The following is a 24,971-nucleotide window of genomic DNA, read 5'->3' on the forward strand; positions in this document are numbered from 1 at the left end:
TGAGAAAAAAAAAAAAAAAAAGAGGCTGTCCGAGGGCTGGAACGTGGCAGGACCTGGTACTGTTCACAGCCCTTGGACTCCAACACTCTTTTTACAGCAGTGCACATCTCTCCTTGCAATGCCCAGAGAAGGCTGTGCCCTCTACAGCTACAAAGAAGTTGGGCCTTCTGTGGCAAAACACTGGTGACAGTGGATGCCCTGAGGTGACCACACCATCCTCCAACTGAATGTGTCCTCTTACTGTCCACTCTGTTAGAGATGAGGCATGATGAGAGAGAGAGACTATTTGTCAAATGTAATTAACAATTGGAAATGACCTAAATGTCTGACAGCAGCAGATTGGATAAATAAATGATCAAGAGCCACATGAGATATACTATTTGGCTGTTCAGAACAATGAAGTAGAAGAATATTTAATTTCATGGAAATGCTCCTGATATATTGGTACATCGAAAAAACCAGATTGCCTAAGCAGTGAGCATGGTACAATCCCATTTTAACAACAACAACACACACATAGTCATAAATTAATTAAAAAGGAGTCAACATTTATATACCCATACCCATTTTCATAGCAGCAGCATCACAATAACAAAAACCATAGAAGCAAACCAAGTGTGCATCGATGGATGAACGGACAGGGAAAATGTGGCAGATACACACGATGGAATGTTATTCAGCCTTAAATGGGAAGAAAGTTCTATCACATGCTACCAAATGGATGAATCGTGAGGACACTGCGCTACATGAAGTAAGACAGTCACAAAAAGACAAATACTGTATGACTCCACTTACATGAGGTGCTTAGAGTAGCAAAATTCACAGAAACAGAAAGTAGAATGGTGGTTACCAGGGCCTGGGCAATGGGAGCAGTACAGAGTTTTGGTTTTAGGGGATGATAAATTGCTGTACAACGCGGCCGTCCATAGACACTAGCCATAAGCCACTGAGGCTGGCGGTGCACAGGAAAAGTGGCTCGCCTGAATTGAGATGGGCTATAAATGTAAAAGCCACAGTACAGTCTATGACTTGGTTTGTAAAAAAGAATATATAACTTTTCTAATGAAGGATTTTTTTTTTTTTTTTTTTTTGAGTTGGAGTCTTTCTCTCTTGCCCAGGCTGGAGTGCAATAGCATGATCTCAGCTCACTGCAACCTTTGCCTCCTGGGTTCAAGTGATTCTCCTGCCTCAGCTTCCTGAGTAGCTGGGACTACAGGTTTGCGCCACCAGACCCAGCTATTTTTTGTGTTTTTAGTAGAGATGGGGTTTCACCATGTTGGCCAGGATGGTCTCGAACTCCTGACCTCAAATGATTCGCTCATCTTGGCCTCCCAAAGTGCTGGGATTACAGGCATGAGCCACTGTGCCTGGCCTCACAAAGGATTTAAAAAAAAAATGATTTTGCCCAGTGAGGTGGCCCACGTCTGTAATCCCAGCACTGTGGGAGGCTGAGGCAGGTGAATTGCCCGAGCTCAGGAGTTTGAGACCAGCCTGGGCAACATGGTGAAACCCCATCTCTACCAAAATACAAAAATTAGCTGGGCATGGCAGCATGCGCCTGTAGTCCCAGCTACTCGGGAGGTTGAGGCAGGAGAATTGCTTGCACCTGGGAGGCAGAGGTTGTAGTGAGCCAAGATCACATAGCTGCACTCCAGCCTAGTCAACAGAGCGAGACTCCGTCTCCCACCAAAAAAAAAAAAAAAAAAAAAAAAAGATTGAAATGATAATCTTTTGGATGTAGGGTTAAATAAAATATATTATTAAAATTAATTTTACTCTAAAAGTAAACTTTTGAAAAGTTAAAAATTCACTGTTTCCAGAACTCAGAAGTCAACACCGCACACATTAGTCTCTCATTTAAGCCCCATGCCAGTGCAGCCAGGGTAGGTCCTCAGAAGGCTCTGCTGGTCACAGTCACACGGGGCTCTGCTGAGGGTGCAGCTGCCATCTCATCACTGTCCACTGCCTTGCTAGTGGGACAGCTGCAGCTCTAGGGGATACGGTACCCTCAATTAAATGCTCGGGCCTCCAAGTGACAATTGTCATTTCTGCTCACAGCTTATTGGCCACAACTAGTCACATGTCTCCACTCCACCACAAGGGGGCGGGGCAATCTTACCAAGTGCCCCAAAGGCAGTGATCTGGAACTATCTGTGAACAGGGCAAAATGACTAGCTCCATGCAGTTTCTTTAAAATATGTAGAATAATTCCGAAGGAGTAGAATGGAATAAAATAAGGACTATGGTAGGTTTAAAAAGTTTAAAAATTTCAATATTAGGGTATGTTTAAACATTTTTTTATGTCATGCATGAGGCACAATAAATATTTGTGGAATGTTGACAATTCTTTCTGAAAAGGGATCACAGCTACGATGAATAGGTCTTTTTGGCTTTATCACTAACAAAGTGCTTGCCCGTGGGTCATCTCATTTAAGGTATTATGGACCTCTCTGCAGATGAAGAAACTGGTCTAAGGCAGGTGGGTGACCTGCCCAGGTCACCCAATCAAGTGGCAGAAGTGGCACTTGGGAACAAGTAAGGTAATCTATGGGATTCCTTCAAACCCCAGTATTTCTCCTCTTTCCTATATCAACCTCAAATCTTAAACTTGCTCTTCTTTACTTCTCTTAATAATTAACATTCTGAGCTGAGTACTGTCATCCTTGCGAAGGAAACTGATGCTCAGAGGAGGTGACTTGCCCAAGGTTACATGTCCCCGAAGAGGCAAATGTGGATTTATGAGAATCAAAGCTACAACCACGATGCCCTTCTGCCACTCTGGCTTATGGATCTGCTTCAAAAAAAAAAAAAAAACTTGAATGGCATAAGGGATAAGTTTTAAGGGAACTTCCCATGATTGTATGGTCCAAATGGTGTTCACCCAGCAACACCTGCCTGATGGCTTGAGACCTTCTTACCAATCTAACCCTAGAGGGGCAGATACTTTGACAACCTGTGTAGAACCTGGAGCCCCAACTCAGGGACATTTAAAAAACAGACACACACTAACAAAAACTCCTTGATATTAGCAAGGGGAACCAGGTGACTAAATTATGTCAGAGTTGCATTTTAGAGAGACTGTTTTATTTCTGACTTTATGGTGCTTGATGTAAGCTTTTGGAAATGTATTTTTATGAGATCCAAAGATATTTATTTTACATGCCCTTTAAAAAGTGCCAGGACCATAAATAATAATATCTAACATTTAGTTCCTGCTACATGCCAGGCACACTGCGTAGACATTAACATGGATTATTTCATTTTATCCTCACAATGTTAGTGAGGTAAACATAACCCAGGACCATGGGAACAGGAAGAACCTGGATGCTTTCCTGTGCTTGTGGAAGTGGTCTCAGCTGGGATTCTCGAGTACTGCTAGGCTCTCGAGTCTGCTCTGCCTCTAACTGCAAGTTACAGGCTCTGATCCTTAAATTGCACATCTGAAACATTCCACCATTGGGCTGAATGATCTCGAAACTCCTGGAGAGGAGGGCCTTCTCTGAGCAGTGCTTAGCACAACAGGGCTTCCTAAACAGCCACTATTATCATCCAAACGGGGAACATATCTTCTAAAATGAAAATTGGTATGTACAGTCTGACAAATGAAAGTTCTCATAGGGACCATGGACAGAGTATTTGAAATTCTAGCATCTCTGGAAGCTTTGAGTTACAATATAGCAGTTTGGGTTGCTGTCTTGCCTGCCACTAGGAAATGAGGCAGTGCTGATGCTTTTTGTCTTTTGTAACATTCCTTCTTATTTATTGAGTGCTCCTGTGTACCAGACACTATGCCAAGATATTTACAAAAATTAGCTCCTAAGTCCTCACATCCACTCTCCATCCTGGGTACTATGATCACCTCCATTTCACAGATGAGGAAACTGAGGCTTCAAAAAGTGAGCAATTTGCCCAAGGTGTCACTGCTAGTAGGTGACTGAGTCCAAGCTGAGACCCAGCACTGTGGCTGCAGGGTCCTCATTCTTACCACTCTGCATTCCCTTCTCCAGCATACGAAGGACTTGGCTTTGGGAGTAGACCCAGTCCCTGCTCACTCGAAGGATGAGTAAACATTCCCCTCAAGCTCTTTACAGTCAGTGATCTCATCTAATCTTCACGTCATCTTTCTGAGGTGAGTCACTATTTTTTTTTTTTTTTTTTTTGATGGAGTCTTGCTCTGTTGCCCAGGCTGGAGTGCAGTAGCAAAATCTCGGCTCACTGCAACCTCTGTCTCCCAGGTTCAAGCGATTCTCCTGCCTCAGTCTCCAGAGTAGCTGGGATTACAGGCATGTGCCACGATGCCCAACTAATTTTTGTATTTTTAGTAGAGATGGGGTTTCACCATGTTGGTCAGGCTGGTCTCAAACTCCTGACTTTGTGGACTGCCTGCCTCGGCCTCCCAAAATGCTGGGGTTACAGGCGTAAGCCACCACGCCCAGTCCCGAGTATCAGTGTTAATCCCGTTTGACAGATGGAGAAACGGAGGCTCAGAGAGGTCAGATAAGTTGCCCAAGATCGACCAGCCAATATGTGGCAAAATCAGGATTTCATACTTGAACCTGTCTGACTTCACAGCCTTGGCTCTGAGCCAGGGTTTCTTAACCCTTTGCACTGTTGATATTTGGGGCCCAATAATTGTTTGTGGGGGACTGTGCTGTGTATTCCGGGATGTGCAGTAGCATCTCTGACCTCCACCCACTAGAGGCCAGTAGCACTCCGCCCCCAGTTGAAACAATCTAAATTATCTCCAGAAATCACCAAATATTCCCTGAGGGCAGAATTGCCCCCCATTCCCCTGCTCTAACCACTAAGCACCCAGTGCTAGAACCCACGGCAAAGCCCCAGCTGACTGCTGCTTCTGCTGCAGGACCGACAAGAAGAGTTAAAAATAAAACCTTTATGCTGCCATTTTAAAAGCCATGTGCCAGGTGTTCCTGGCTCTAGGATCCTGAAATTGACCCCCACTGCACAGTGAGGAAATGTCGGGGTCCCGAAGCCTGCTGGGGTGAGCCCAGGACAGCTACTGGGCCTTTTGTCTCTCAAGACTAACTTGGTGTACTCTCAGGGCTGGAGCCCCTCCTGCAGTCATTAGCGTCTCTTCTGCCCGGTGCCAAATTTGTCTGGTGGCCATTAAGGAAGCTGCCTGATGATTATCTCTTGGCTCGAGCTTGGCTTTATCTCCAGTCTTCCATTCTAAATGAGACTAATGACCATTTGAGATTCAGATTCTGCACCAACTGCCCAGCTGCCTCCTCAGTGCAGGAGCTGAAGGGGGATCCCTTACAGCCTGGTTCACTGCTCCATCTCAACAAATACCCCTACCAGGCACATTCCAGACCCTGGGAGATACCTCCCTCTCCGTCACTGCCCAATTTCAAGCCATCACCTAATCCTGTCAATTTCAGCTTCTAAATATGGTTTGGATCCTTTGGTGTTGTCCGTCTCCCACTTCCCAGATAGTCTAGCACAGACTATTGCAATATCCTCTGAAAGGTACCCCCTTCATTCACACCTGCCTTCCATTCTGTTTTGCACACTGTAGCTAGAGTAACCTTAAAAAATGTGCATCTGAATCTGCCCACTCACCTCCCCCTTCACATTCCCGTTCCTGCCCTAATTCATTCGGTGTCACTTGTCTTTCTCCGTCACTTTCTCTACTCCAGACCCACTGACTTCTATTCTCAAAAGTATCACGTTCCTCCAACCCAGGGGCTTTGCCTGTGCTGCCCCCTCAGCCTGGGCATTCTCACCCTCCTACTGCCTAGGTAACTGCACTCATCCTTCGGGGAAGCCTTCCCTGGCCCACCCAATGAAGCCTGGGTCCAGATCCACTGTGGCCTGCTCTTAGGGCAACGTTTCTCTCTCCTTTCTCTCTCATCTCAGCTTGAATACTCCTTTGGAGGTTATTTGTTTAAACTCATCTTTCCCATGAGACCGTAGGCTCCATGGTGGGAGAAATGTGTCTGTTTTTCCTCATCACTGTATCCCTAAAACTTAGTGTATTGCCTTGGGTTGGGTATATGTATCAGGTGCCTTGTCTGTGTTGATCTTGCCTGAGGCCAGTGCTCTTTCCCTGATCTCACCACCTATAGAACCTGCTCTCACAGCATGACAAGAGGGGGACAGCAGACTCTGACAGGCATAGAGGGCTCTGGATCCTGATTGTCTGGGCTCAAATCTTTCTTCTGTCACTTCCCAGCTGTGTGACATTGAGTAAGTTCCTTAACATCTCTGTACTTAATGGTACCCATCACATGAGGTGTTGCAAGGATCAAATAAGTTAGTTTAGTCTTATTTTTTTTTTCTTTTGACAGAGCCTCACTCTACTGTCAAGGCTAGAGTGCAGTGCCATGACCTTGGCTCACTGCAGCCTCTGCCTCCCGGGTTCAAGCGATTCTTGTACCTCAGCCTCCCGAGTAGCTGGGATTACAGGCACATGCCACCACACCCAGCTAATTTCTGTATTTTTAGTAGAGACAGGGTTTCACCATGTTGGCTGGGCTGGTCTTGAATTCCTGACCTCAGGTGATCTGCCCACCTTGGCCTCCCAAAGCGCTGAGATTATTACAGGCGGGAGCCACTGTGCCTGGCCAAGTTAGTCTTTAACATGTTTTAAAAAGGGCCGATCACATCATAAGTGATCCAGCAATCTTAGTAGTTGCTAATATCACTAACAGAAAGCACATAGATTCTGTGATTAGATGGGCCTGATTTCCTCTCATATTTGCCCTGTGTGGCTTTGGACAAGTCATGTCACATCCTGAGTCTCAGTTTCCCCATCTGCTAAACTGGGATCTTGAGACCAACCTCAGAGAGGGCTGTTGCGAGGGTCAGAGAGGATGTGAATGAAGCACTAGTGCAGTGCCTGGTGCCTGGTGGTTCCCTTCCTGATGGGCCAGGTTGGTCTGTGTTTGTTGCCTTTTAGATAAGAATTTTCATGAAGGTAGGCTTTGCATCTGTGTCATGGCTGTATCCTCTGCCTCTCTGTACCTGGTACATAGTAGGTGTTCAATAAGTAGTTTTTTACTGGAAGAATGAATCAATAATAACAAGGGACCATGCTTTGCTCACCTTTGTGTCCAAAACTAGTGCAATACCTTGCATCTAATTGGAATAAATATTTGTTGACAGAATAAATAGATTGTTTTAGAAATACCTGTTTGTTTCTGTTCCCAGTTCCACTTGAATTTCTGAATTAAACTGAGAAAGATGCTGTGAAGGTTAATTTTGTGTGTCAATTTGACTGAGCTAAGGGATGCTTACACAGCTGGTAAAACGTTATTTCTGGGTGTCTGTAAGGGAATTTCTGGAAGAGATTAGTAATTGAATTAGTAAATCGAGTAAAGAAGATCTGCCCGTACCAATGTGGGTGGACAGCATCCAATCCACTGATGGCCCAAACAGAGCAAAAAGGAAGAGGAACGGCAAATCCATGCTCTGTGCTTGAGTTGGACCATCCATCTTCTCCTGCCCTTGGACATCAGCTCTCCTGGTTCTGGGGTCTTCAGGCTCAGACTAGGATTTACACTATCGGCTGTCATGGTTCTCAGGCCTCCTGGCTTGGACTGGAACTACACCACCAGCTTTTTAGACCTCCAGATTGCAGACACCAGACTGTGGAACTTCTCAGCCTTCCGTAATCACAGGAGTCAATCCCTCCTAATAAATCTCTTTTTATATATCTATATATAGCCTATTGGTTCTGTTGTTCTGGAGAACTCTGACTAATACAGACACTTAAAACTCATCCCCAGTCTCTCTAAGCCTTGGTATTCTTATCTGTAAAACTGGGCTATTAATAATTACCTACCACAAAAATAAATGGAAAGCAAATGAGACAATATGTATTTGGTACATAAAAAATGTTAGTTCACTGTTGTCCCATTCCCCAAGCCTCGGTTTCCACATCTGCGAAATGGACATCCACTCACTCATTTATTCAATCATTTACTGAGCAAACACAGGGCCCATCTGGAAGGCATTGTGGTTAAGACCTGGGGCAGTTAGAGAAGTGAGCAAGCCATGGTGAAGAACTCAGCATCTGCTTTGGGACAGCACACCAACAGTAAAAAGTCAGTGGAAGAAGAGCCACAGGATGTCTGAGGTCTCTGGGGGCTAGAGGGAGGGCAAGGGGACACCTAGGGTTTTCAGAGAGCTTTTTAGAGAGACTGGTATCTCCCTAGCAAGTGATGGTATCAACAACATGGTGTGATCACCAACATCCCATCACTTTGAAATGGAGTTACATGCTGTGGCCTCTGGTTTTCGTAGCCCGACTTTGAAAGGCACGTCAGTCCTGCTGCAGCCTCTCTTTCTACCCTGGCTCACAGAGCACACCCGAGTTTGGTCAGAGTGTCACATCACAGTGAGGATCTAGTTCAAACAGACAATTCCTTCTGAGACTCAGCTCTGTTCTTCTCCCTTTCTGGATCCTACGTTCACAGGGGAGTGAACAGTGATTCCCCTACACTCACAATGAGGAACAATGCAGGTGATGACTCTAATGAATGCTGGGTCCCTGCCTGGTTATCCAAAGACAAGGCTGCCCTTTCCTGCAGTGGGACCCAGTGAGGCGATGCTTGGGTATTGGAGACATGGGTGAGGCCAGGCCAGGTCTCTGGGCTCCTGTACCCAAATGGGTCACAGGCTTATCTCTGATGTACACAGCTGGCCCCGCATCAACCTGCCAAGCAAACTCACAAGACACTGAAATATCTGAATTAGAATTTTCTATTTAAGCTGCGTGTATTTGTAGGGTTGGGGAGGATTAGTCATCTCCAGGGACCAAAATGTTTGCACCTGTTACTCCACTTTAATTTCAGTTGAGAGAAAGTTGCATGCCAGGGATATTTAAACATCGAGGGTGGGTCTGCTGTCAGTGGTCTGGCCAGAGGTAGACGGATGACTGAGTCCCAGCCGCGCATCCGCAGCAGGCCTCAGAGAAGAAGCAAGATTTATGAGATGAAAGCCTGCCTGGCCCGCTTCTTCTGTCGGGAAAGGCTTCCCTGCAGTATTTTCTGTCTCGTCAACGCTGCATTTCATTCTAAATTGCAGCTGAAAGTAGATATTTTCCCTCTTGCCTGTTACAAACCTCTTAATTTGTTTCTCCCTCTGCTGTTATTTGTCTCTATAAAGTGTTTTGCATGAAAGACCCACACAGCACAATGTTGCTTTGCCCTGGGTTAGGTTTAACAGGAAGGGAAGATGCAGAGACTAAGTCCACGGAGGCAGGTGTGAGGGCCTTGGGGTTGAGGACACGCGTGTCTGGGAGTTCAGCCTGGCATGTTTTTGGAGGTATCTGTTGCCTGAGTGTCTGTGGGTATGCGGGTGCACATGTCCATGTTTGTACTCATTTGCATATATGTGTATGCATACTGTGCTATAATCACGTGGGTGTCCACACCCAAATTAAGCATATGTTTGAGCGCATTGTACACACCCACATGCCAGTCTCTGTGTGCACAGGTATCTATGCCCAGACGCACACATGTGCATATAAACACACGCAGGCATCAAGGTACACCTCGGTCACAGGATGTGTGTGGTCTGCTGTAGACACGCCTGGGGCTCTCTTCCTTTCATGGCTTCTCAAGGCTACGGTCAGCCTCCCTCCATGCTTCACTCAGGGGCCCTGGCCCCGTTTAAGGTTGCACGAAAGGGTAGGCAAGCGGTGGTCTGCGGGGGCCAGTGGAAACACCGCCTCCGCCGACCCGGCCGCCGCCACAGCTCTCTGGCGTGGCTCCCCACAAGCAACACCGCCGCGGCTCCGCGTTAGCGCTGAGAAGCCCGGGGCCACCCCCAAGGCGCGGGCTGTCAGCTCCCTGACAACCCCGGGCTGGCACTGGGGGGCGAGAGAGGTCAGCCAACGACCTGCACAGGCCTCCAGAGCAGCCCCGTCTCCGGCCTGCTTCCGGGGGCCACTAACCCGAGCCGCGCGGGCGGGAAGTGGGGTGGTCTCGGTCGTTTGGGGTCCAGCGAGGGCTGGGCAGTAACCAATGGGCGACTATGGCCCAGCGGGTATCCCTCAGATTCAGCCAATGCCCTCGCTGCGCTTCCCACCCCCGCCCTCGCCAGCCCCGCGCCGTAGGACCATTGGCGCCGGCCGGATGGGGACTGCGCGCGACGCCGGCCCTTCGGGGAGGGCGGGGCTTGGAGCGCGGGCTGCGCTCCCGCCTGCGCTCGGCCTCCGCCCCGCCCACGGACGCGCGGCCCTCAGCCCTGCTGCGGCGCGGCGGCGGCGAGAGGGGGCGCGGGGCGCGCGCGTGGGCGTGGCCGGCGGGCGTGGCCGGCGGGCGGCAGGAGGCGGGGCGGCAGGAGGCGGGGCGGCGGGCGCTGTCGCAGTGAAAGCCGGAGCGGCGGCCGCGGCAGCGGGGACGGCGGTGGCGGCAGAGGCGGCCGGGCGGCTGTGTGCGCGTGTGGGGCGCAGGCTTGGCGGCGGCGGCGGCCCGTCTGGAGCGGCCGCTGGGAGGACGACAGCTGCAGCGGGGGAGGCGCGGCCGGGGCTGCGCGCTCCGCGGAGCCGGCGGGGCCGGGAACAGGTGATCCTAGCGGGAGCCCCGCGCCCTGCTGAGTTGGAGGGGCGGGAGCCCACGCTCCCGGGCGCAGCTGCAGCGGCCCAGCCGCGGCTCCGGACCCGGGCATCCCTGCACTCTTGGGGGCCTGGGCAGCCCCTTGCACCCGCAGGCTCGGAAGTGCCTGTTCCCGCTCCCTGGCCGCTCCCGGCTCCTGGCGGCCGCTCCCGGCTCCTGGCGCCCGCTCCGCGGTGGAGCAAAGTTGTGGACGTGTCCTGATAGAGAGCCCGGGTGCTGTCGCGACCGAGGCGGGTGTGCGCGCGCTCGGGGCGACGCTGACACGCCAGCCCTCCGTCGCCTCGGTCCCCTCCGGAAACTGCTTCTAAGGCTGAAACTTTGGGCGCCGACCAGCGCGGGCAGGAGGCCGGGGGGCTGAGGGCGGCTCGGCCGGGCCTGCGGGCGCCCCTCGGCGCGGACAGCAGGGACGCCGCGGACGGCATGTGACGGCCCCGGCGGCCGCAGCGCGGGAAGGCACGGGCCCCGGCGCGGCGGGGAGGGTTCGGCCCGAGGGGAGGCTGCGGCGCGCGGCCGGTCTCTGCGGGCCCGGGCCCCGAGCCGTGCAGCCCGGCTCGCCCGGGCCCCGCCGAAGCCGCTGCTCCTCCGCCTTCTCGCGGGAGGACTCGCTCCAAACTCCCTGAACTTCGGAGACAGCCACCCAAAGCGGCGAAACTCTCAGGGTTGGCAGCCCTGCCCAGGGACCCCCATCCCGGGCGGCGCTCCGACGCCCTCCCTTCGCCGCGCCCCCGCAGACACGTGCCTGGACTCCGCGGGCCGCGGGGGTCCAGGGTCCGGCCACGATGCTCATGAGGAAAGTGCCCGGCTTCGTCCCGGCCTCCCCGTGGGGGCTGCGGCTGCCGCAGAAGTTCCTCTTCCTCCTCTTCCTCTCGGGCCTTGTCACCCTGTGCTTCGGGGCCCTCTTCCTGCTGCCCCACTCCTCTCGCCTCAAGCGCCTCTTCCTGGCCCCCCGGACCCAGCAGCCTGGCTTGGAGGTGGTGGCCGAAATCGCCGGCCACATCCCGGCCCGCGAGCAGGAGCCGCCTCCCAACCCGGCCCCTGCCGTGCCGGCCCCAGGTGAGGATGACCCCAGCAGCCGGGCCAGTCACCGACGCAGGAAAGGGGGGCTGCGGCGCACCCGTCCCACGGGACCCCGCGAGGAGGCTACAGCGGCCCGGGGCAATGGCATCCTGGCCTCCAGGCCCGGGGACGAGGGCGTCCCATTTCGCTTTGACTTCAACGCATTCCGGAGCCGCCTCCGCCACCCGGTCCTGGGAACAAGGGCCGATGAGAGTCAGGAGCCCCAGAGCCGAGTGCGAGCCCAGCGGGAGAAAATCAAGGAGGTAATGGACTCAGTCCCCCAATTCCTCCCACCCGTTGTCCCCACCAAAGAGAAGATCCTCTGGCCCTCCCACCCCTTTCACTTGTCTCAGTCGTTCCTGGTCACGGGTCTACTTCAGGCTCTGCAGACACACTCTTCACCTTCCTCTCTCCTCCCAAACGTCCCACCTCCTCTCCTCCCTACACAGTTTCCCTCCCCTGGGGTCAGTTAATCCTCCCCACCCTGGCAGATGGCCGCTGAACCCCGAGACCAGCTGCCCCCTCACTCCCAGACTCTGGTCTGTCCTGTCCAACCCCCAGCCCCATGAGCTCCACTCCTTCCCTTTGGTGGAGTTCAGGTTCCTTAATGCACCCTCTTTTTGCATTTGTGAACACAGAGCCACTGGTCACGTTTTTTTTTCACTGTGTAACCTAAAGTCCAAAACCCCTGCAGGACCTGCTTACCTGCAAACCCAGGATTTAGGAGGGTATTTGGTGTCCTGCAAATATTTTGTAATCTAGTAAGCAACCTACAAACCAGAGGATGTTGTGCATTCTAACTGTTTCTATTGAGCTTATTGAGCTTTGGAACAGTTGTACACAATTGTACGTAATTGCATGTGATGCAGGAAGAGATGATAAGGCAGTGGTCATGTTACAGAAGCGCCGAGGTTATTGGCTTAATGAAGCCAGACTTGGGCTGGTTTCCTGTGGGGATTGTACCAGGAGGGATTTAGAAGGATCACTTTAAGTCTGAATCTTAGCTTAAGAAATCAAAAGCAAACACAGTCTCACAAGGCTTGAAGACAGTTGCTAGTTTGCCACTGTTGACTAAATATTCTGCTGGACCACTGTTAGAACTGCCTGCGAGCGGTTGGTGCCCGGCAATGCAGAGGGGGCTGCAGTGACACCCCCAGGCCACGAGGGGGCCGTGGGCAAGCTGTGGGCCAGGGTCTCTTCCCTAGAAATGAGACGGTGCTCTCCCCTCCCCATGGACTCAGAGGAAAGAAAGGGCTGCTTCTGTCTGGACTTCTTGGTTTGCTGCAGGTCGGCCTGATTTACAGGGAGAGCAGGCAGCAAGGATCAGGACCTGCCCTGTCAATGGAGAGCTTAGCCAGACGGCCAGACTGCCCCCTTCTCCTTGTCTGAACTACCCTCCCTTCCAGCGCCCACCTCTCTTCCACTTCTTATCTCTGCCGTTACTGTTTGGACACTTAACTAGCAATCATAGGACATTTTGTGAAGTTACAAGGAAGCCGCAAGGAAGCCGAGTGCCTGGTGTGTATGAGTGCGTGCATGTTTGTGTGCTCTCAGTTCAAAATTTCTATTGAAATCTCAGGTTGATTGAAAGCTGGAACTTGGAGTAGCTAAGTAAGGGGCGTTCATTTCTCCCTTTCTTGTTAAGGAACTATGCTGTTGAATACTCACCTGGACCACCCATAGCTTTTTCTCCTTTTTCTCAAAGCTGTTTCTGAGCACAGCAGCTCTTTTTGCCCCCCTCAACCTCCTAGGAGAGCAGTGACCCCCAGTGAAATTACGTATAAACTGCATGCATGCAGTTTTTTCTGGGGCGTCCAGAGCTGCCATCAGATTTTCAAACGGATCTCCCAAAGGATTAAGAATTAACTACTGTCCTCCTCAGAAGAGATGCTCTCTGTATTTGCATTTAGATGGTGGCCCATTTCCGATGCCTGGGGCTGAGAGTCATGGCTGGTAGGGCAGGCTGGCTAGTTGGGAGCTTGATTCTCCCTCTCTGTGTAAGACACCTTCTTTTTCTAGCAGAGGCCGGGGTGATGCTTTCTGGAGTGGCTGGAGGGCGGTAAGAGGGGTGAGGATTCTGTGCTTTGCAGGTGGGTATAAAATAACATGATAGGAGGAGGTCTAAGTTGGTGGCCAGATGTCTGGATCTTTCTAGCTGGCGTCTTCTTGCACCCCTGGTACTAGCTGGAGGCATTCTGCATATACTTGGAGTTGGTGTTCCACTAGCCCTCTCTTACTAATCTTGAAGACCTTAAGCTCCTCAGAATGAAGAGGGGTGGTTTCTGTTGTTTTGAAACGTATTGTCTCTTCAGGCTTCCTGCCATTGACCCCACTCCCACTAAAATCTGAAAGATGTGGAGTGGGTTTTGGTTTAGTTGTTCATGCAGTTACCATTCCTGCTGTCCCACTCCAAGAGGAACGCATAGATGATTGCTGGAGAACGTCTTTATTTCCTTCTCATTTAAATTCTTTCTGCGTCATGCCCAGGGGTAGATCATTTTAGAAAGGTGTCTGTTTTCACAAAAGGGACTGTTGCTTTCCTCTCTGGTTTGTTTATTTCCAGACATGAATTGATTAAATCTAAGGAACGGGGGGAGCCGGCATCAGATAAAAAGAGCCCTGTTCTTATAAGATTTTAAAGTGAAAGTAAATATCAGGAGAGAGCCAGAGAGGGTGGTAAAGGAGCCTGAATGAAAACTGGACATTTGGGCTCTAGATCAACAACATACATTCATGAGCATCCTGAGAGATGGACATGGTCACCAGGTCTGTGTTGATAAGATGGTTGAGGCTGCAGGCTCTGGGCATATATATGTCAGGAAACACGCTGTCACTATAACCAACTGTTTTTCCTTACTTTCCAATTTTGGAACCTTGACCAAAGCAATGTGGTGGAGAGAGGAGACCCAGAGCACATGAGTTGGAGTTTCAGCTCACTCCCAACTGTCTGACTTTGAGCAAGCCACCTCTCCTTCCTGGACCTTCCTGTAAAATGGGGTGAGGGAGAGGAGAATAAGCTGGTTATAGACCCTCTTGCTTCTGACTCTGGCCCCTAAGGGAACTGCCAGTCTGGTCAGGGACACTATAGCAGTTGGGCTTTCTGAATTCTGTTTTGAGATATCTTAGTACTGGAAATATCAGGGACAATATCAGGGACAACAGTGTGGTGGTAGTGGTGGTGTTGATGCGGTCATGATATTCACTTCTGTGTCTCTAGCACCTAGCCAAGAGGAACTATTCAGACAGTTGATGAAGTTAATTATTCCCACCATCCTCAGCTTGGGATCGTGAAGAGTAAAGGTGTTCGCTAGAATGTAAAGGGGTTCAGATCTGAGGATAATCTGAAGTGGGGGATGCCATTCATAGGTGGGTTTCTTGTGGATTCAAGTTCAAACAGACTTGTCTCACACGTGGGAATGTACAACTTTTCAGGGTTATAGCTCAGTGGAAGATTTCAGACTGCCCTGGGTTCTCCCATGATGCTTTGTTGTGTTTTTGTTGTTGTTGTTGTTTTAAACGGAGTCTTGCTCTGTTGCCCAGGCTGGAATGCAGTCGTGTAGTCTTGGCTCACTGCAACCTCCACCTCCTGGATTCCAGGTTCAGGTGATTCTCATGTCTCAGCCTCCCACATAACTGGGATTACGGGTGCCCCACCACGCCTGGCTAATTTTTGTATTTTTAGTACAGACAGGGTTTCACTATGTTGGCCAGGCTGGTCTCGATCTCCTGACCTCAGGTGATCCACCCGCCTTAGCCTCCCAAAGTGCTGAGATTATAGGCATGAGCCACTGCGCCTGGCCAGTGCTTGGTTGTTGATTTGGGGAACTTCAGTTCCTTCCAATGAAGGGGGTTTTTTTGTAAAAGGGTATTAGGCTGGCTGGGCCACTGAGAACATGGTACTGGAGTTGGGACTTCCCCTTGGCCATATGGTGCTTTCAAACAAACCACAAAGGGCCCCTTCCTCTGGATAGATGCAGCACTAGCACCATTCCAGAGTGCAGGGCTGGGTGAGGAGAATGTGGATTCAGTTTCCCCACCTTCCTTGTGCTGTTGGCTCATTGCTCTTATAAACTACTATATGTAGCCGTTCTGTTAAGATTCCAAGCTGGGTTCAAGTCCCAGCTGTTCCGTCAGCTGGAATTTGTGATTGGAAATTCCTGTTTATTACCGGGCCTCAGCCTTCATGGTAAAACCAAGAGGCTGGCATTTAGGGGACACTTCTGTCTCCTCCACTTCCACCTCTTTACTGTTTGACATTTAGTTGGAACTCAGATACTTTAATGAATGGCTACATTAAAGATCTATAAACTAACAGGTAAGGTTGCTAGTGGCCGAGGCTGGGTCTTCTCCCTCAGGGTACCTGGAATTCGAAGGAGCCTCAAAGTAAGAGCTATAGTCAGAATTAGGGGCTTAGCAGCTCAGTGACTCAAGAGGCCTTTTAGAAGTTGCGATAATTTCCAAGGGCAAGTCTGACTTGTGGGAGTGGAGGCGGCACTCATGAGTAAAATCTCTCGTGCCTGCATTGGAGGGTGCCCGTGACTTGGCAGGGAGCGCCCAGCTCTTGCCCTCTGTGCCTGCTGTGTTCAGCCGCCAGGGTATTGCAGGTTATGATACGTGATAGCATCTGAATAAGTCATCTTGGCAAATGATCTTTGTTCCCCATTAACAGGCTGGTTCGTTAGTCATGTGTGGTTTTTTTTCGGTGGTTTCTCTGTATATCTGATTTATCGTCGCTAGTGCCAGGGACAGATAGGAAAATTAAAAGACTTTGTAGCATGTGAACCTGAGCCCATGAGATGTTCAGGATAATTAATATTAGGAACAGCTCAGATTTAAATAGCTTTCCTTCGAAGAACTCTGTTTGAGTTGCAAATCCATTCAAGATCCTTTCCCTCCTCCCTTGTCCTTCAGTCTCTTCTGTTTCCCTCTTGTCCTTCTCTACAGTACGTTTATCATAGGTGGAGACTGGCCTGTAATCACTGGACAGGCCCCTTGGAAGACCCTTACCTCCTCAAAATTAAAAGGCTTTGTAGCATGTGAATCTGAGCCCATGAGATGTTCAGGATAATATCTCCTCCGGTTCCTCTGAGCGCTGCAGTTGAGTAAAGGTTAGCACTTGTTCCTACCAGGTGTACAACTTAACTCCCACATGTGGGCTGGGTTTCTGCTTTCATTTCCAGCTGTACTATTTAAGGGAATTAGGCATTCAAGGAGCAGTTGGTTCTCAGGCCCCATATTCTTAACTCCGTCGTTAGTGTTAGGGCTAGAAACAAATAGAATGACAATTTTTAAAAGTCAGCTGCCTATTTCACAGTACAGTTAGCAGGGGGGTAAGAATATAGATAGATTCCCCTGTGGTTTTCACAGTGACTGATTTACATCCGAGTTCAAGAAATGCTTTTTTTTTTTTTTTGCATTAATTATTTTTATTTACAGAAACAGTTATTTACATTTAACTCAGTTTCATGGCAAGTTCTTTAGCCTTTGCCTTTTCTAGCTTGGTGATGCGAGCCACAGACTTGGGACCCAGGACATTGCCTCCCCAGTGACGCCGGATCTCATCACATCTGTCATTGCAGTTGGTGCGGATAGCTTCCACCAGCTTAGCCAAAGCACCTTTGTCTTCTGAGTTAACGTGTGTGAAGGCGACAGTGGTGCAGGTCTTTCTATGAACTAGATGTCCCAGTCTTGCCTTCCCCTTGATGATGCAGTAAGGGACTCTCATTTTACGACAGAGGGCAGGCAAGAAGACAACCAGCTCAATGGGATCCACGTCGTGTGCAATCACCACCAGCTGAGCTTTCTTGTTCTCCACCAAGGTGGTGACGCTGTTAACTCCTGCTCGGAGGACAGGTGGTCTCTTAGTGGGGACGTCCCCTTTGCCAGCCGCTTTTTTCTTGGCCCGGGCCAACAGCCTCTGCTTCTTCTCTTGCTTCGTCTCTGGTATATACTTGTGGGCCAGCTTAAGCAGCTGAGTAGCTGTTTGGCGGTCCAGGGCTTGTGTGAACTGGTTAATTGCAGGGGGCACTTTCAGCCGCTTATAGAGGATGGCTCTCTGCCGCTGCAACCTGATAGAGCGGGGCCATTTCACAAAGCGGGTGAGGTCTCTTTTGGGCTGGATGTCTTGTCCAATGCCAAAATGTTTAGGCCTTTTCTCAAATAGTGGATTCACCACTTTCTTGGCCTCCTGCTTCTTCACGACAGCAGGAGCTGGAGCCACCTTCTTCCCCTTGGCCTTCTTTCCTTTCGGCATCTTGAGCGGTGGGAAGAGAAAGACAAGAAATGCTTTTTCTATAGCTTTCCCGGAAGACGGATCCATTACTCCACTAAATATAAATATTGTGATATATATCAGGCGTACTTTGCTCAAAGGGACTTACATCTTTTCTCTTATTGAAAAAAATAAATCAGGCTTGCAGATTGTAAAGCCCCCAAGCAGGAAAGCTGCTTGGTAATACAGGTGAGCACCCAGCCTTGTGGATACTGACTCTGGCTTGGAGAAGAAACCTCTCTTTGCATCCTAAGTTGAACCTGTGTTACCGGGAAGTGTTGGGAGCTTTAGGCTCTCCCTGCCTTGCTTTCATTGGCAAAATTGGGAAGAGCTTCCCCAGGGAATGATGGACGTATGATAGTTGCCTCAGGCAAGCTCATGGATTTATTATTACATTAATTGAAAATAGGGGCCATGCATGGAGCAGGGACAAGTGTCATGAGCTAAGGATTATTATCATTCCAGTTCTGTGTACCTGTAGTCCAAAAAGACCAGGCTCATTCAAACAAATAAGCCCTAGTTCTTGATTCCCTACTATTCCTGAGCCAAGCAAGGCCTTTATGCACAAGCGTTTGCGTAATTTGGGGAAAAGAAGCAACAAATGTTCTTGGCTCTGTATTTCCATGCAGATGATGGTAAGAAGCCAAATTGGAGATTCCTTAAAGAATTCCAAGGACTCAGGGACCTTAGCCCCCTCCCTCTTCCTCCTCACTCCCGCTTCACTCTAGGGGCCGGTCAGTAACTAGACAGCAGGGTTTTGGGCGTCGTAAGTATAGAGTTGATGCAGCTAAGATTGCTGTTAAGTCAGACCTGGTTTGGTGTCTCCACTCACAAAGAGAACGGAAGCCACAGAGACCACAACCTCAGTGTGGGGCTTAACTGCAGGTGTTTCCTCCCCTGGAAGGCTGTTCTCTAAGATTTGGTTGAGAGCTCCCCACACTTGGCAGGCAGGTGGTCGGAACAGTTCTTACTCACACGGGGGTCTGAATTTCTTAACTCGGAATCTTCTTTAATTAAAGGCTAAAACCAGGGCAATTGCCCATCTGTTTTAGTGCAGTACCTTTAGTGGTAACTTTTACAGAAGAAACTTTGACATATTGATTAATGCCTGCCTTGATAGATGATCAATAGTTGTGTTTTTATCTGGCATCTTCTGGGAGTCAGCTGCTCTCAAGGTGAATCTTCTGGGCAAGCAGTTGTCACTAAATAGCAACCATTTTCAGTGGCCAAATAATAGGAAGTTTTTCTCCCCTCTGCCGTCTTAAGTATCATGCTAAACACAAAATCATTCTTGATGGCTTTGTGATTGCCATAAAATCCACTGTGCAATGCAGCGATGTCCTGTTGGGGCTGATGGGTTGTATCACCAAGACCGTTTGCTTCCCAATGTTTGTACTTTGTGATCTCGTCTTACTTTTTTTAACACAACAACCTTGTGTTGTAGCTATTATTTATTTAAGTATAATTTATTAATACATATAGTGAAATGCACAGACGTTAGATATACAGTTTGCTGTATTTTAAGAAATGCAGAAAACCATGTAGGCCACAGTCCTGTCATATACAGAACATTTCCATCATCTCAGAAAGGGCCTCTGCTCCTTACCAGGTGATTCCCCCATCATCAACCTCTCATCCAGCCCCAATCACATCTTGATTTCTATCAGCCGAGATTAGTTTTGCCTGTTCTAGAACTTCAGCTAGATGGAGTAGTAAGCCAGGTGCAGTGGCTAATGCGTGTAATCCCAGCACTTTGGGAGGCCGAAGTGGGAGGATCAGATGAAGCTAGAAGTTCAAGACCAGTCTGGGCAACATAGCAAGATCCTGTCTCTATTTAAAAAAAAAAAACAAACAAAAAACGAGACATGAGGTATACACCTGTGTTCCAAGCTACTTAGGAGGCTGAGGTGGGTCGATTCATTGAGTGCAGGAGTCTGAAGCTGCAATGAGTTTTGATCAGGCTTTCTAGCCTGGGTGACAGAGCAAGACCCTGTCTCAAAAAAAAAAAAAAAAAAATAGGCCAGGCACAGTGGCTCATGCCTGTGATCGCAGCACTTTGGGAGACTGAGGCAGGCAGATTATGAGGTCAGGAGATTGAGGCAATCCTGGCTAACATGGTGAAACCCCATCTCTACTAAAAATAAAAAAAATAAAAATAGCCAGGCCTGGTGGCATGTGCCTGTAGTCCCAGCTACTTCAGAGGCTGAGGCGGAGGAATCTCTTGAACTCAGGAGGTGGAGGTTGTGGTGAGCCGAGATCATGGCCACTGCACTCCAGCCTGGGTGACAGAGTGAGACTCCTCGAAAAACAAACAAACAAACAAAAATAAAGAAAAAAGAAGTGGAATAGTATAGTACATGCTCTGTGGACAAGGGGACAAGGCTTCTTTCACTGAAGACAGTTTTTTGAAATTGATCCATATTGTGCGTTTCAGTACTTCATTCCATTTTATTGTTGAGATGTGTTCCTTTGTGTGATTATACCCCAATTTGTTTATTCATTCAACTGTCGGTCTTTTGGGTTGTGCTGGCTATTGCAGATAAAGCTGCTTTAAGCATTTTATGTACAAGTCTGTGTGTGGGCATATGTTTTCATTTCTTTTGTTTAACTGGGAGTGGAATTACTGGCCCATAGAGCAGATGTATAATTGGCTTTCTAAGAAACTGGAAGCACTTTCCCCAAGTAGTTAGACCATTTTATACTCTACCAGCAATATGTGAGAGTTCTGTATCCTTATCAACACTTGTTATTGTCAACCTTTTTAGGCTTAGCTATTCTAGATGATGTGTAGTGATATTTTGTTGTGACTTTAATGTTTCCCTGGTCACTGTTGGTATTGAATGTCCTTTCATGTGTTTATTTGCTGTTTCTATATCTCTCTTACAAAGGTCTGTTTAAAACTTTTTTTCCTTTTTAATGTCAAAAACTCTTCTGTTTACTGTCTTATTGAATTGCAATAATTCTTTGTATATTCTAGATACGAGTTCTTTATCAGATATATGTATTATAAATGTTTGTTCCCAGTCTGTGGTTTGTCTTTTCATTTTCTTAATAGTGTCACTCAAAGAGTAGAAGTTTTCATTTTTATAATTTCCAGTGTATCAGTATTTTCCTTTTGATGAGTGCGTTCTGTATCTAGTTTAAAAAAAACTTTGCCTACCCCAGGTCATGAATAATTTTTAATTCCAGAAGGTTGATCATTTCAGTTTTTACATTTAGGTCTTACATTGACTTCAAGTTCATTTTTGTATGTGATGTAAGCTAGGAGTTAAAGTTCTCTATTTTCCATTTAGAGGTCCAGTTGTTTAGCACTATTTGTTGAAAAAAACTTTCCCTGCTGAAGTGCTTTGATGCCTTCGTTGAACTAATTGACTATGTATATGTGGTTTTGTTTCTGGACTCTTCCACTCTAGTGATTTATCTTTTATGTCAATCCATGCTCTCTCTCTCTCTTTTTTTTTGAGACAAAAGTCTCGCTTTGTTGTCCAGGCTAGAGTGCGGTGGCGCAATCTCTGCTCACTCCACCTCCCAGATTCAAGTGATCTTCTTGTCTCAGCCTCCCAAGTAGCTGGGACTACAGGCATGTGCCACTATGCCTGGCAATTTTTTGTATTTTTAGTAGAGATGGGGTTTTGCCATGTTGGCCAGGCTGGTCTCCAACTCCTGACCTCAAGGGATTTGCTGGCCTCGGCCTCCCAAAGTGCTGGGATTACAAGCGTGAGCTACCATGCCCAGCCAATCCATGCTTTCTTTATGCTATAGCCTCATAGTAAGTCTTGAAAACAGGTAGTGTGATTGCTCTATCTTTGATCTTCTTTTCAAAATTGCTTTGGCCATTGTAGTTTCTTTGCATGTCTGCATACATTTGAGAACAAATTTGTTACTTTCCTTGAAAAATCTTGCTGGGAAGCTGGGCATTGTGGCTCACGCCTATAATCCCAGCACTTTGGGAGGCCAAGATGGATGGATCAATTGAGCCCAGGAGTTCCAGACAAGCTTGGGCAACATGGCAAAACCCAATCTCTAAAGACAAAAAAAAAATTAACCGGGTATGGTAGTGTGCACCTGTAGTTCCTGCTACTGGAAAGGCTAAGAGGTGGAAGGAGTGGTTGAGCCTGGGAAGTTGAGACTTCAGGGAGTCATGATTGCAACAACGCACTCCAGCCTGGGCAGTGCGGTCTCAAAGTGAGACACTGTCTCAAACAAATTTTTTATTTTTTTTTTGCTGGGATTTTGACTGAGCTTGCCTTGAATCTGTAGATCAAATTGGGGAGAGTTATCTTAACAGTATTGGGTCTTTCATTCTATGAATGTGCTGCCTATCTCCATTTATTTAGATTTTCTTTAATGTCTCTCAACAATGTTTTGCATCGTTCATGTTCAAGAGAGCTTGAACATATTTTATTAACTATATCTCTGTTTTACTTTTTAAACATTGTAAATGATATTCTTTATTTAAAAATTTTTTTAAAAAAATTTTATTTATTTTTATTTTTGAGATGAAGTTTTGTTCTTATTGCCCAGGCTGGAGTGCAATGGTGCAATCTCGGCTTACTACAACCTCCGCCTCCCAGGTTCAAGTGATTCTTCTGCCTCAGCCCCCCAAGTAACTGAAATTACAGGTGCAAGCCACCACGCCTGGCTAATTTTTTTTTGTATTTTTAGTAGAGATGGGGTTTTACCATGTTTGTCAGGCTGGTCTCAAACTTCTGACTAGAGGCCATCTGTTCCCAAAGTGCTGGGATTACAGGCATGAGCCACTGGACCCAGCCATTTTTAACATTTTAATGGCTTTTGGAGTACAAGTGGTCTTTGGTTACATGGATGAATTATATAGTGTGAATTCTGAAATTTTAGTGCACCCTTAACCCAAGTAGTATAGATTTTACTCATATGTAGGTTTTTTTTTTTTAAATCCCTCTCCCTTCTGAGTCTCCAAAGGCCATTATACTACTTTGTATAATCACAACTTAGCTCCCATTTACAAGTGAGAACATGCAGTATTTGGTTTTCCATTCCTCAGTTACTTCACTTAGAATAATGGCTTCCAGCTCCATCCAAGTTGCTGCAAAAGACGTTATTTCATTCCTTTTTATGGCTAAGTAGTATTCCATGGTGTATATATACCACATTTTCTTTATCCATTCATTGGCTGATGGGCACTTAGGTTGGTTTCATATCTTTGCAATTGTGAATTGTGCTGTACTGAACATGCGTGTACATGTGTCTATTTCATGTAATGACTTCTTTTTCTTTTAGTGGACACCCAGTAGTGGGATTGCAGGATCGAATGGTAGATCTACATATAGTTCTTTAAGGAATCTCCATAATGTTTTCCATAGAGGCTATATTAATTTACATTCCTACCAGCAATGTATGAGTGTTCTCTTTTCACTTTGTCAATGCCAATATCTATTGTTTTTTGACTTTTTAATAATGTAATTCTTGCAGGAGTAAGGTGGTATCTCATTGTGGTTTTAATTTGCATTTCTGTGATGATTAGTGATTAGAGCATTTTTCTTATGTTTCTTGGCCATTTGTGTATCTTTTTTGAGAAATGTCTATTCATGTCATTTTCCCACTTTATTTATTTTTATATTTGACACAGGGTCTCCCTGTGTCACCCAGGCTAGACTGCAGTGACATGATCTCGGCTCACTGTAACCTCTACCTCCCGAGTTCAAGTGATTCTCCTGCCTCAGCCTCTTGAGCAGCTGGGACTATAGGCATGTGCCACCATGCCTGGCTAATTTTTTTTTGTATTTTTAGTAAAGATGGGATTTCACCATATTGGTCAGCCTAGTCTTGAACTCCCTACCTCAGGTGATCCGCCTGCCATGGCCTCCCAAAGTGCTAGGATTACAGGCATGAGCACTGTACCCGGCCATTTGCCCACTTTTTAATGAAAAAAATTTTTTTTTTTTTCTGATTTGAGTTTCTTGTAGTTTCTAAACACTAGTCCTTTGTTGGATATATAGTATGCAAATATTTTCTCCCATTCTATGTGTTGTCTGTTTACTCAGATGATTATTTATTTATTTTGCTGTGCAGAAGTTTTTAGTTTAACTAGGTCCCATTTATTTATCTATTTTTGTTTTATTGCATTTGCTTTTGGGGTCATAGTCATGCATTCTTTGCCTAGGCCAATGTCCAAAAGAGTTTTTCCAAGGTTGTCTTCTGGAATTTTTATGGTTTCAGGTCTTAGATTTAAGTTGTTGGCTCATCCTGGTTTTTGTATAAGCTGAGAGGTAGGGATCCAGTTTCATTCTTCTACATGTGGCTAGCCAGTTTTCCCAGCACCGTTTATTAAATAGGATGTCCTTTACCCAATATATGTTTTTATATGCTTTACCAAAGATCAGTCAGTTGTAAGTATTTGGCTTTATTTATGGCTTCTCTATTCTTTTCCACTGTTCTGTGTGCCTACTTTTATAACAATACCATGCTGTTCTGGAAACTATAGCCATGTGGTATAATTTGAAGTCTGGTAATCTGATGCCTCTAGATTTGTTGTTTTTGCTTAGGATTGCTTTGGCCATTCAGGCTCTTTTTAAAAATTTCATATTAATTTTAGGATTACCTTTTTTTTATTCTGCGAAAAATGATATTGTTATTTTGTTTGGAATTGCATTGACTCTGTAGATTGCTTTGGACAGTATGGTCATTTTCACAGTACTGATTCTTCCAATCCCTGAGCATAGGATGTGTTTTCATTTGTTTGTGTTATCTGTGATTATTTCAGCAGTGTTTTGTAGTTCTGCTTGTAGAGATACTTCACCTCTTTGGTTAAGTATATTCCTAAGTATTTTATTTTATTTTTGCAGCTGTTGTAAAAGGGATTGAGTTATTGACTTGATTCTTAGCTTGGTTGTTGTTGATGTATAGCCGTGCTACTGATTTGTGTTCACTGATTTTATATACTGAGACTTTAATGAATTTATTTATTAAGTCTAAGAGTCTTGGAGGAATATTTAGGATTTTTCTAGGTATGTAGTTATCATCTGTGAACAGCAATAGTTTGACTTCCTCTTTCCCAATTTGGATGCCCTTTATTTCTT

At 47.2% G+C, this 24,971-nt stretch overlaps 2 protein-coding genes across 2 annotated transcripts in view; one reads left to right on the forward strand and one right to left on the reverse strand.

Annotated features, from left to right (window-relative positions):
- The first annotated feature begins 10,336 nt into the window (after positions 1–10,336).
- The window catches only part of MAN1C1 (mannosidase alpha class 1C member 1), a 175,965-nt gene continuing 161,330 nt past the window's right edge, over positions 10,337–24,971 (forward strand). The window contains exon 1 of the mRNA XM_017534614.2: positions 10,337–11,905. Coding sequence (XP_017390103.1) covers positions 11,366–11,905 — 540 coding nt within the window. The 5' untranslated portion in view covers positions 10,337–11,365. The remainder of the gene's footprint in view (positions 11,906–24,971) is intronic.
- LOC108308691 (60S ribosomal protein L7a-like) lies at positions 17,041–17,976 on the reverse strand. Its single transcript, XM_037740671.1, has one exon. The coding sequence runs from the start codon at positions 17,959–17,961 to the stop codon at positions 17,095–17,097; it is 867 nt and encodes a 288-aa protein (XP_037596599.1). The 5' UTR covers positions 17,962–17,976; the 3' UTR covers positions 17,041–17,094.

The sequence above is a fragment of the Cebus imitator genome, unplaced genomic scaffold (assembly GCF_001604975.1).
Source record: "Cebus imitator isolate Cc_AM_T3 unplaced genomic scaffold, Cebus_imitator-1.0 Scaffold87, whole genome shotgun sequence".
Taxonomy (NCBI): domain Eukaryota; kingdom Metazoa; phylum Chordata; class Mammalia; order Primates; family Cebidae; genus Cebus; species Cebus imitator.

What these genes read in the sequence shown, in the direction of transcription:
- LOC108308691 (XM_037740671.1), bottom strand. Translation starts at nt 17,961, where the DNA reads ATGGATCCGTCTTCCGGGAAAGCTATAGAAAAAGCATTTCTTGTCTTT.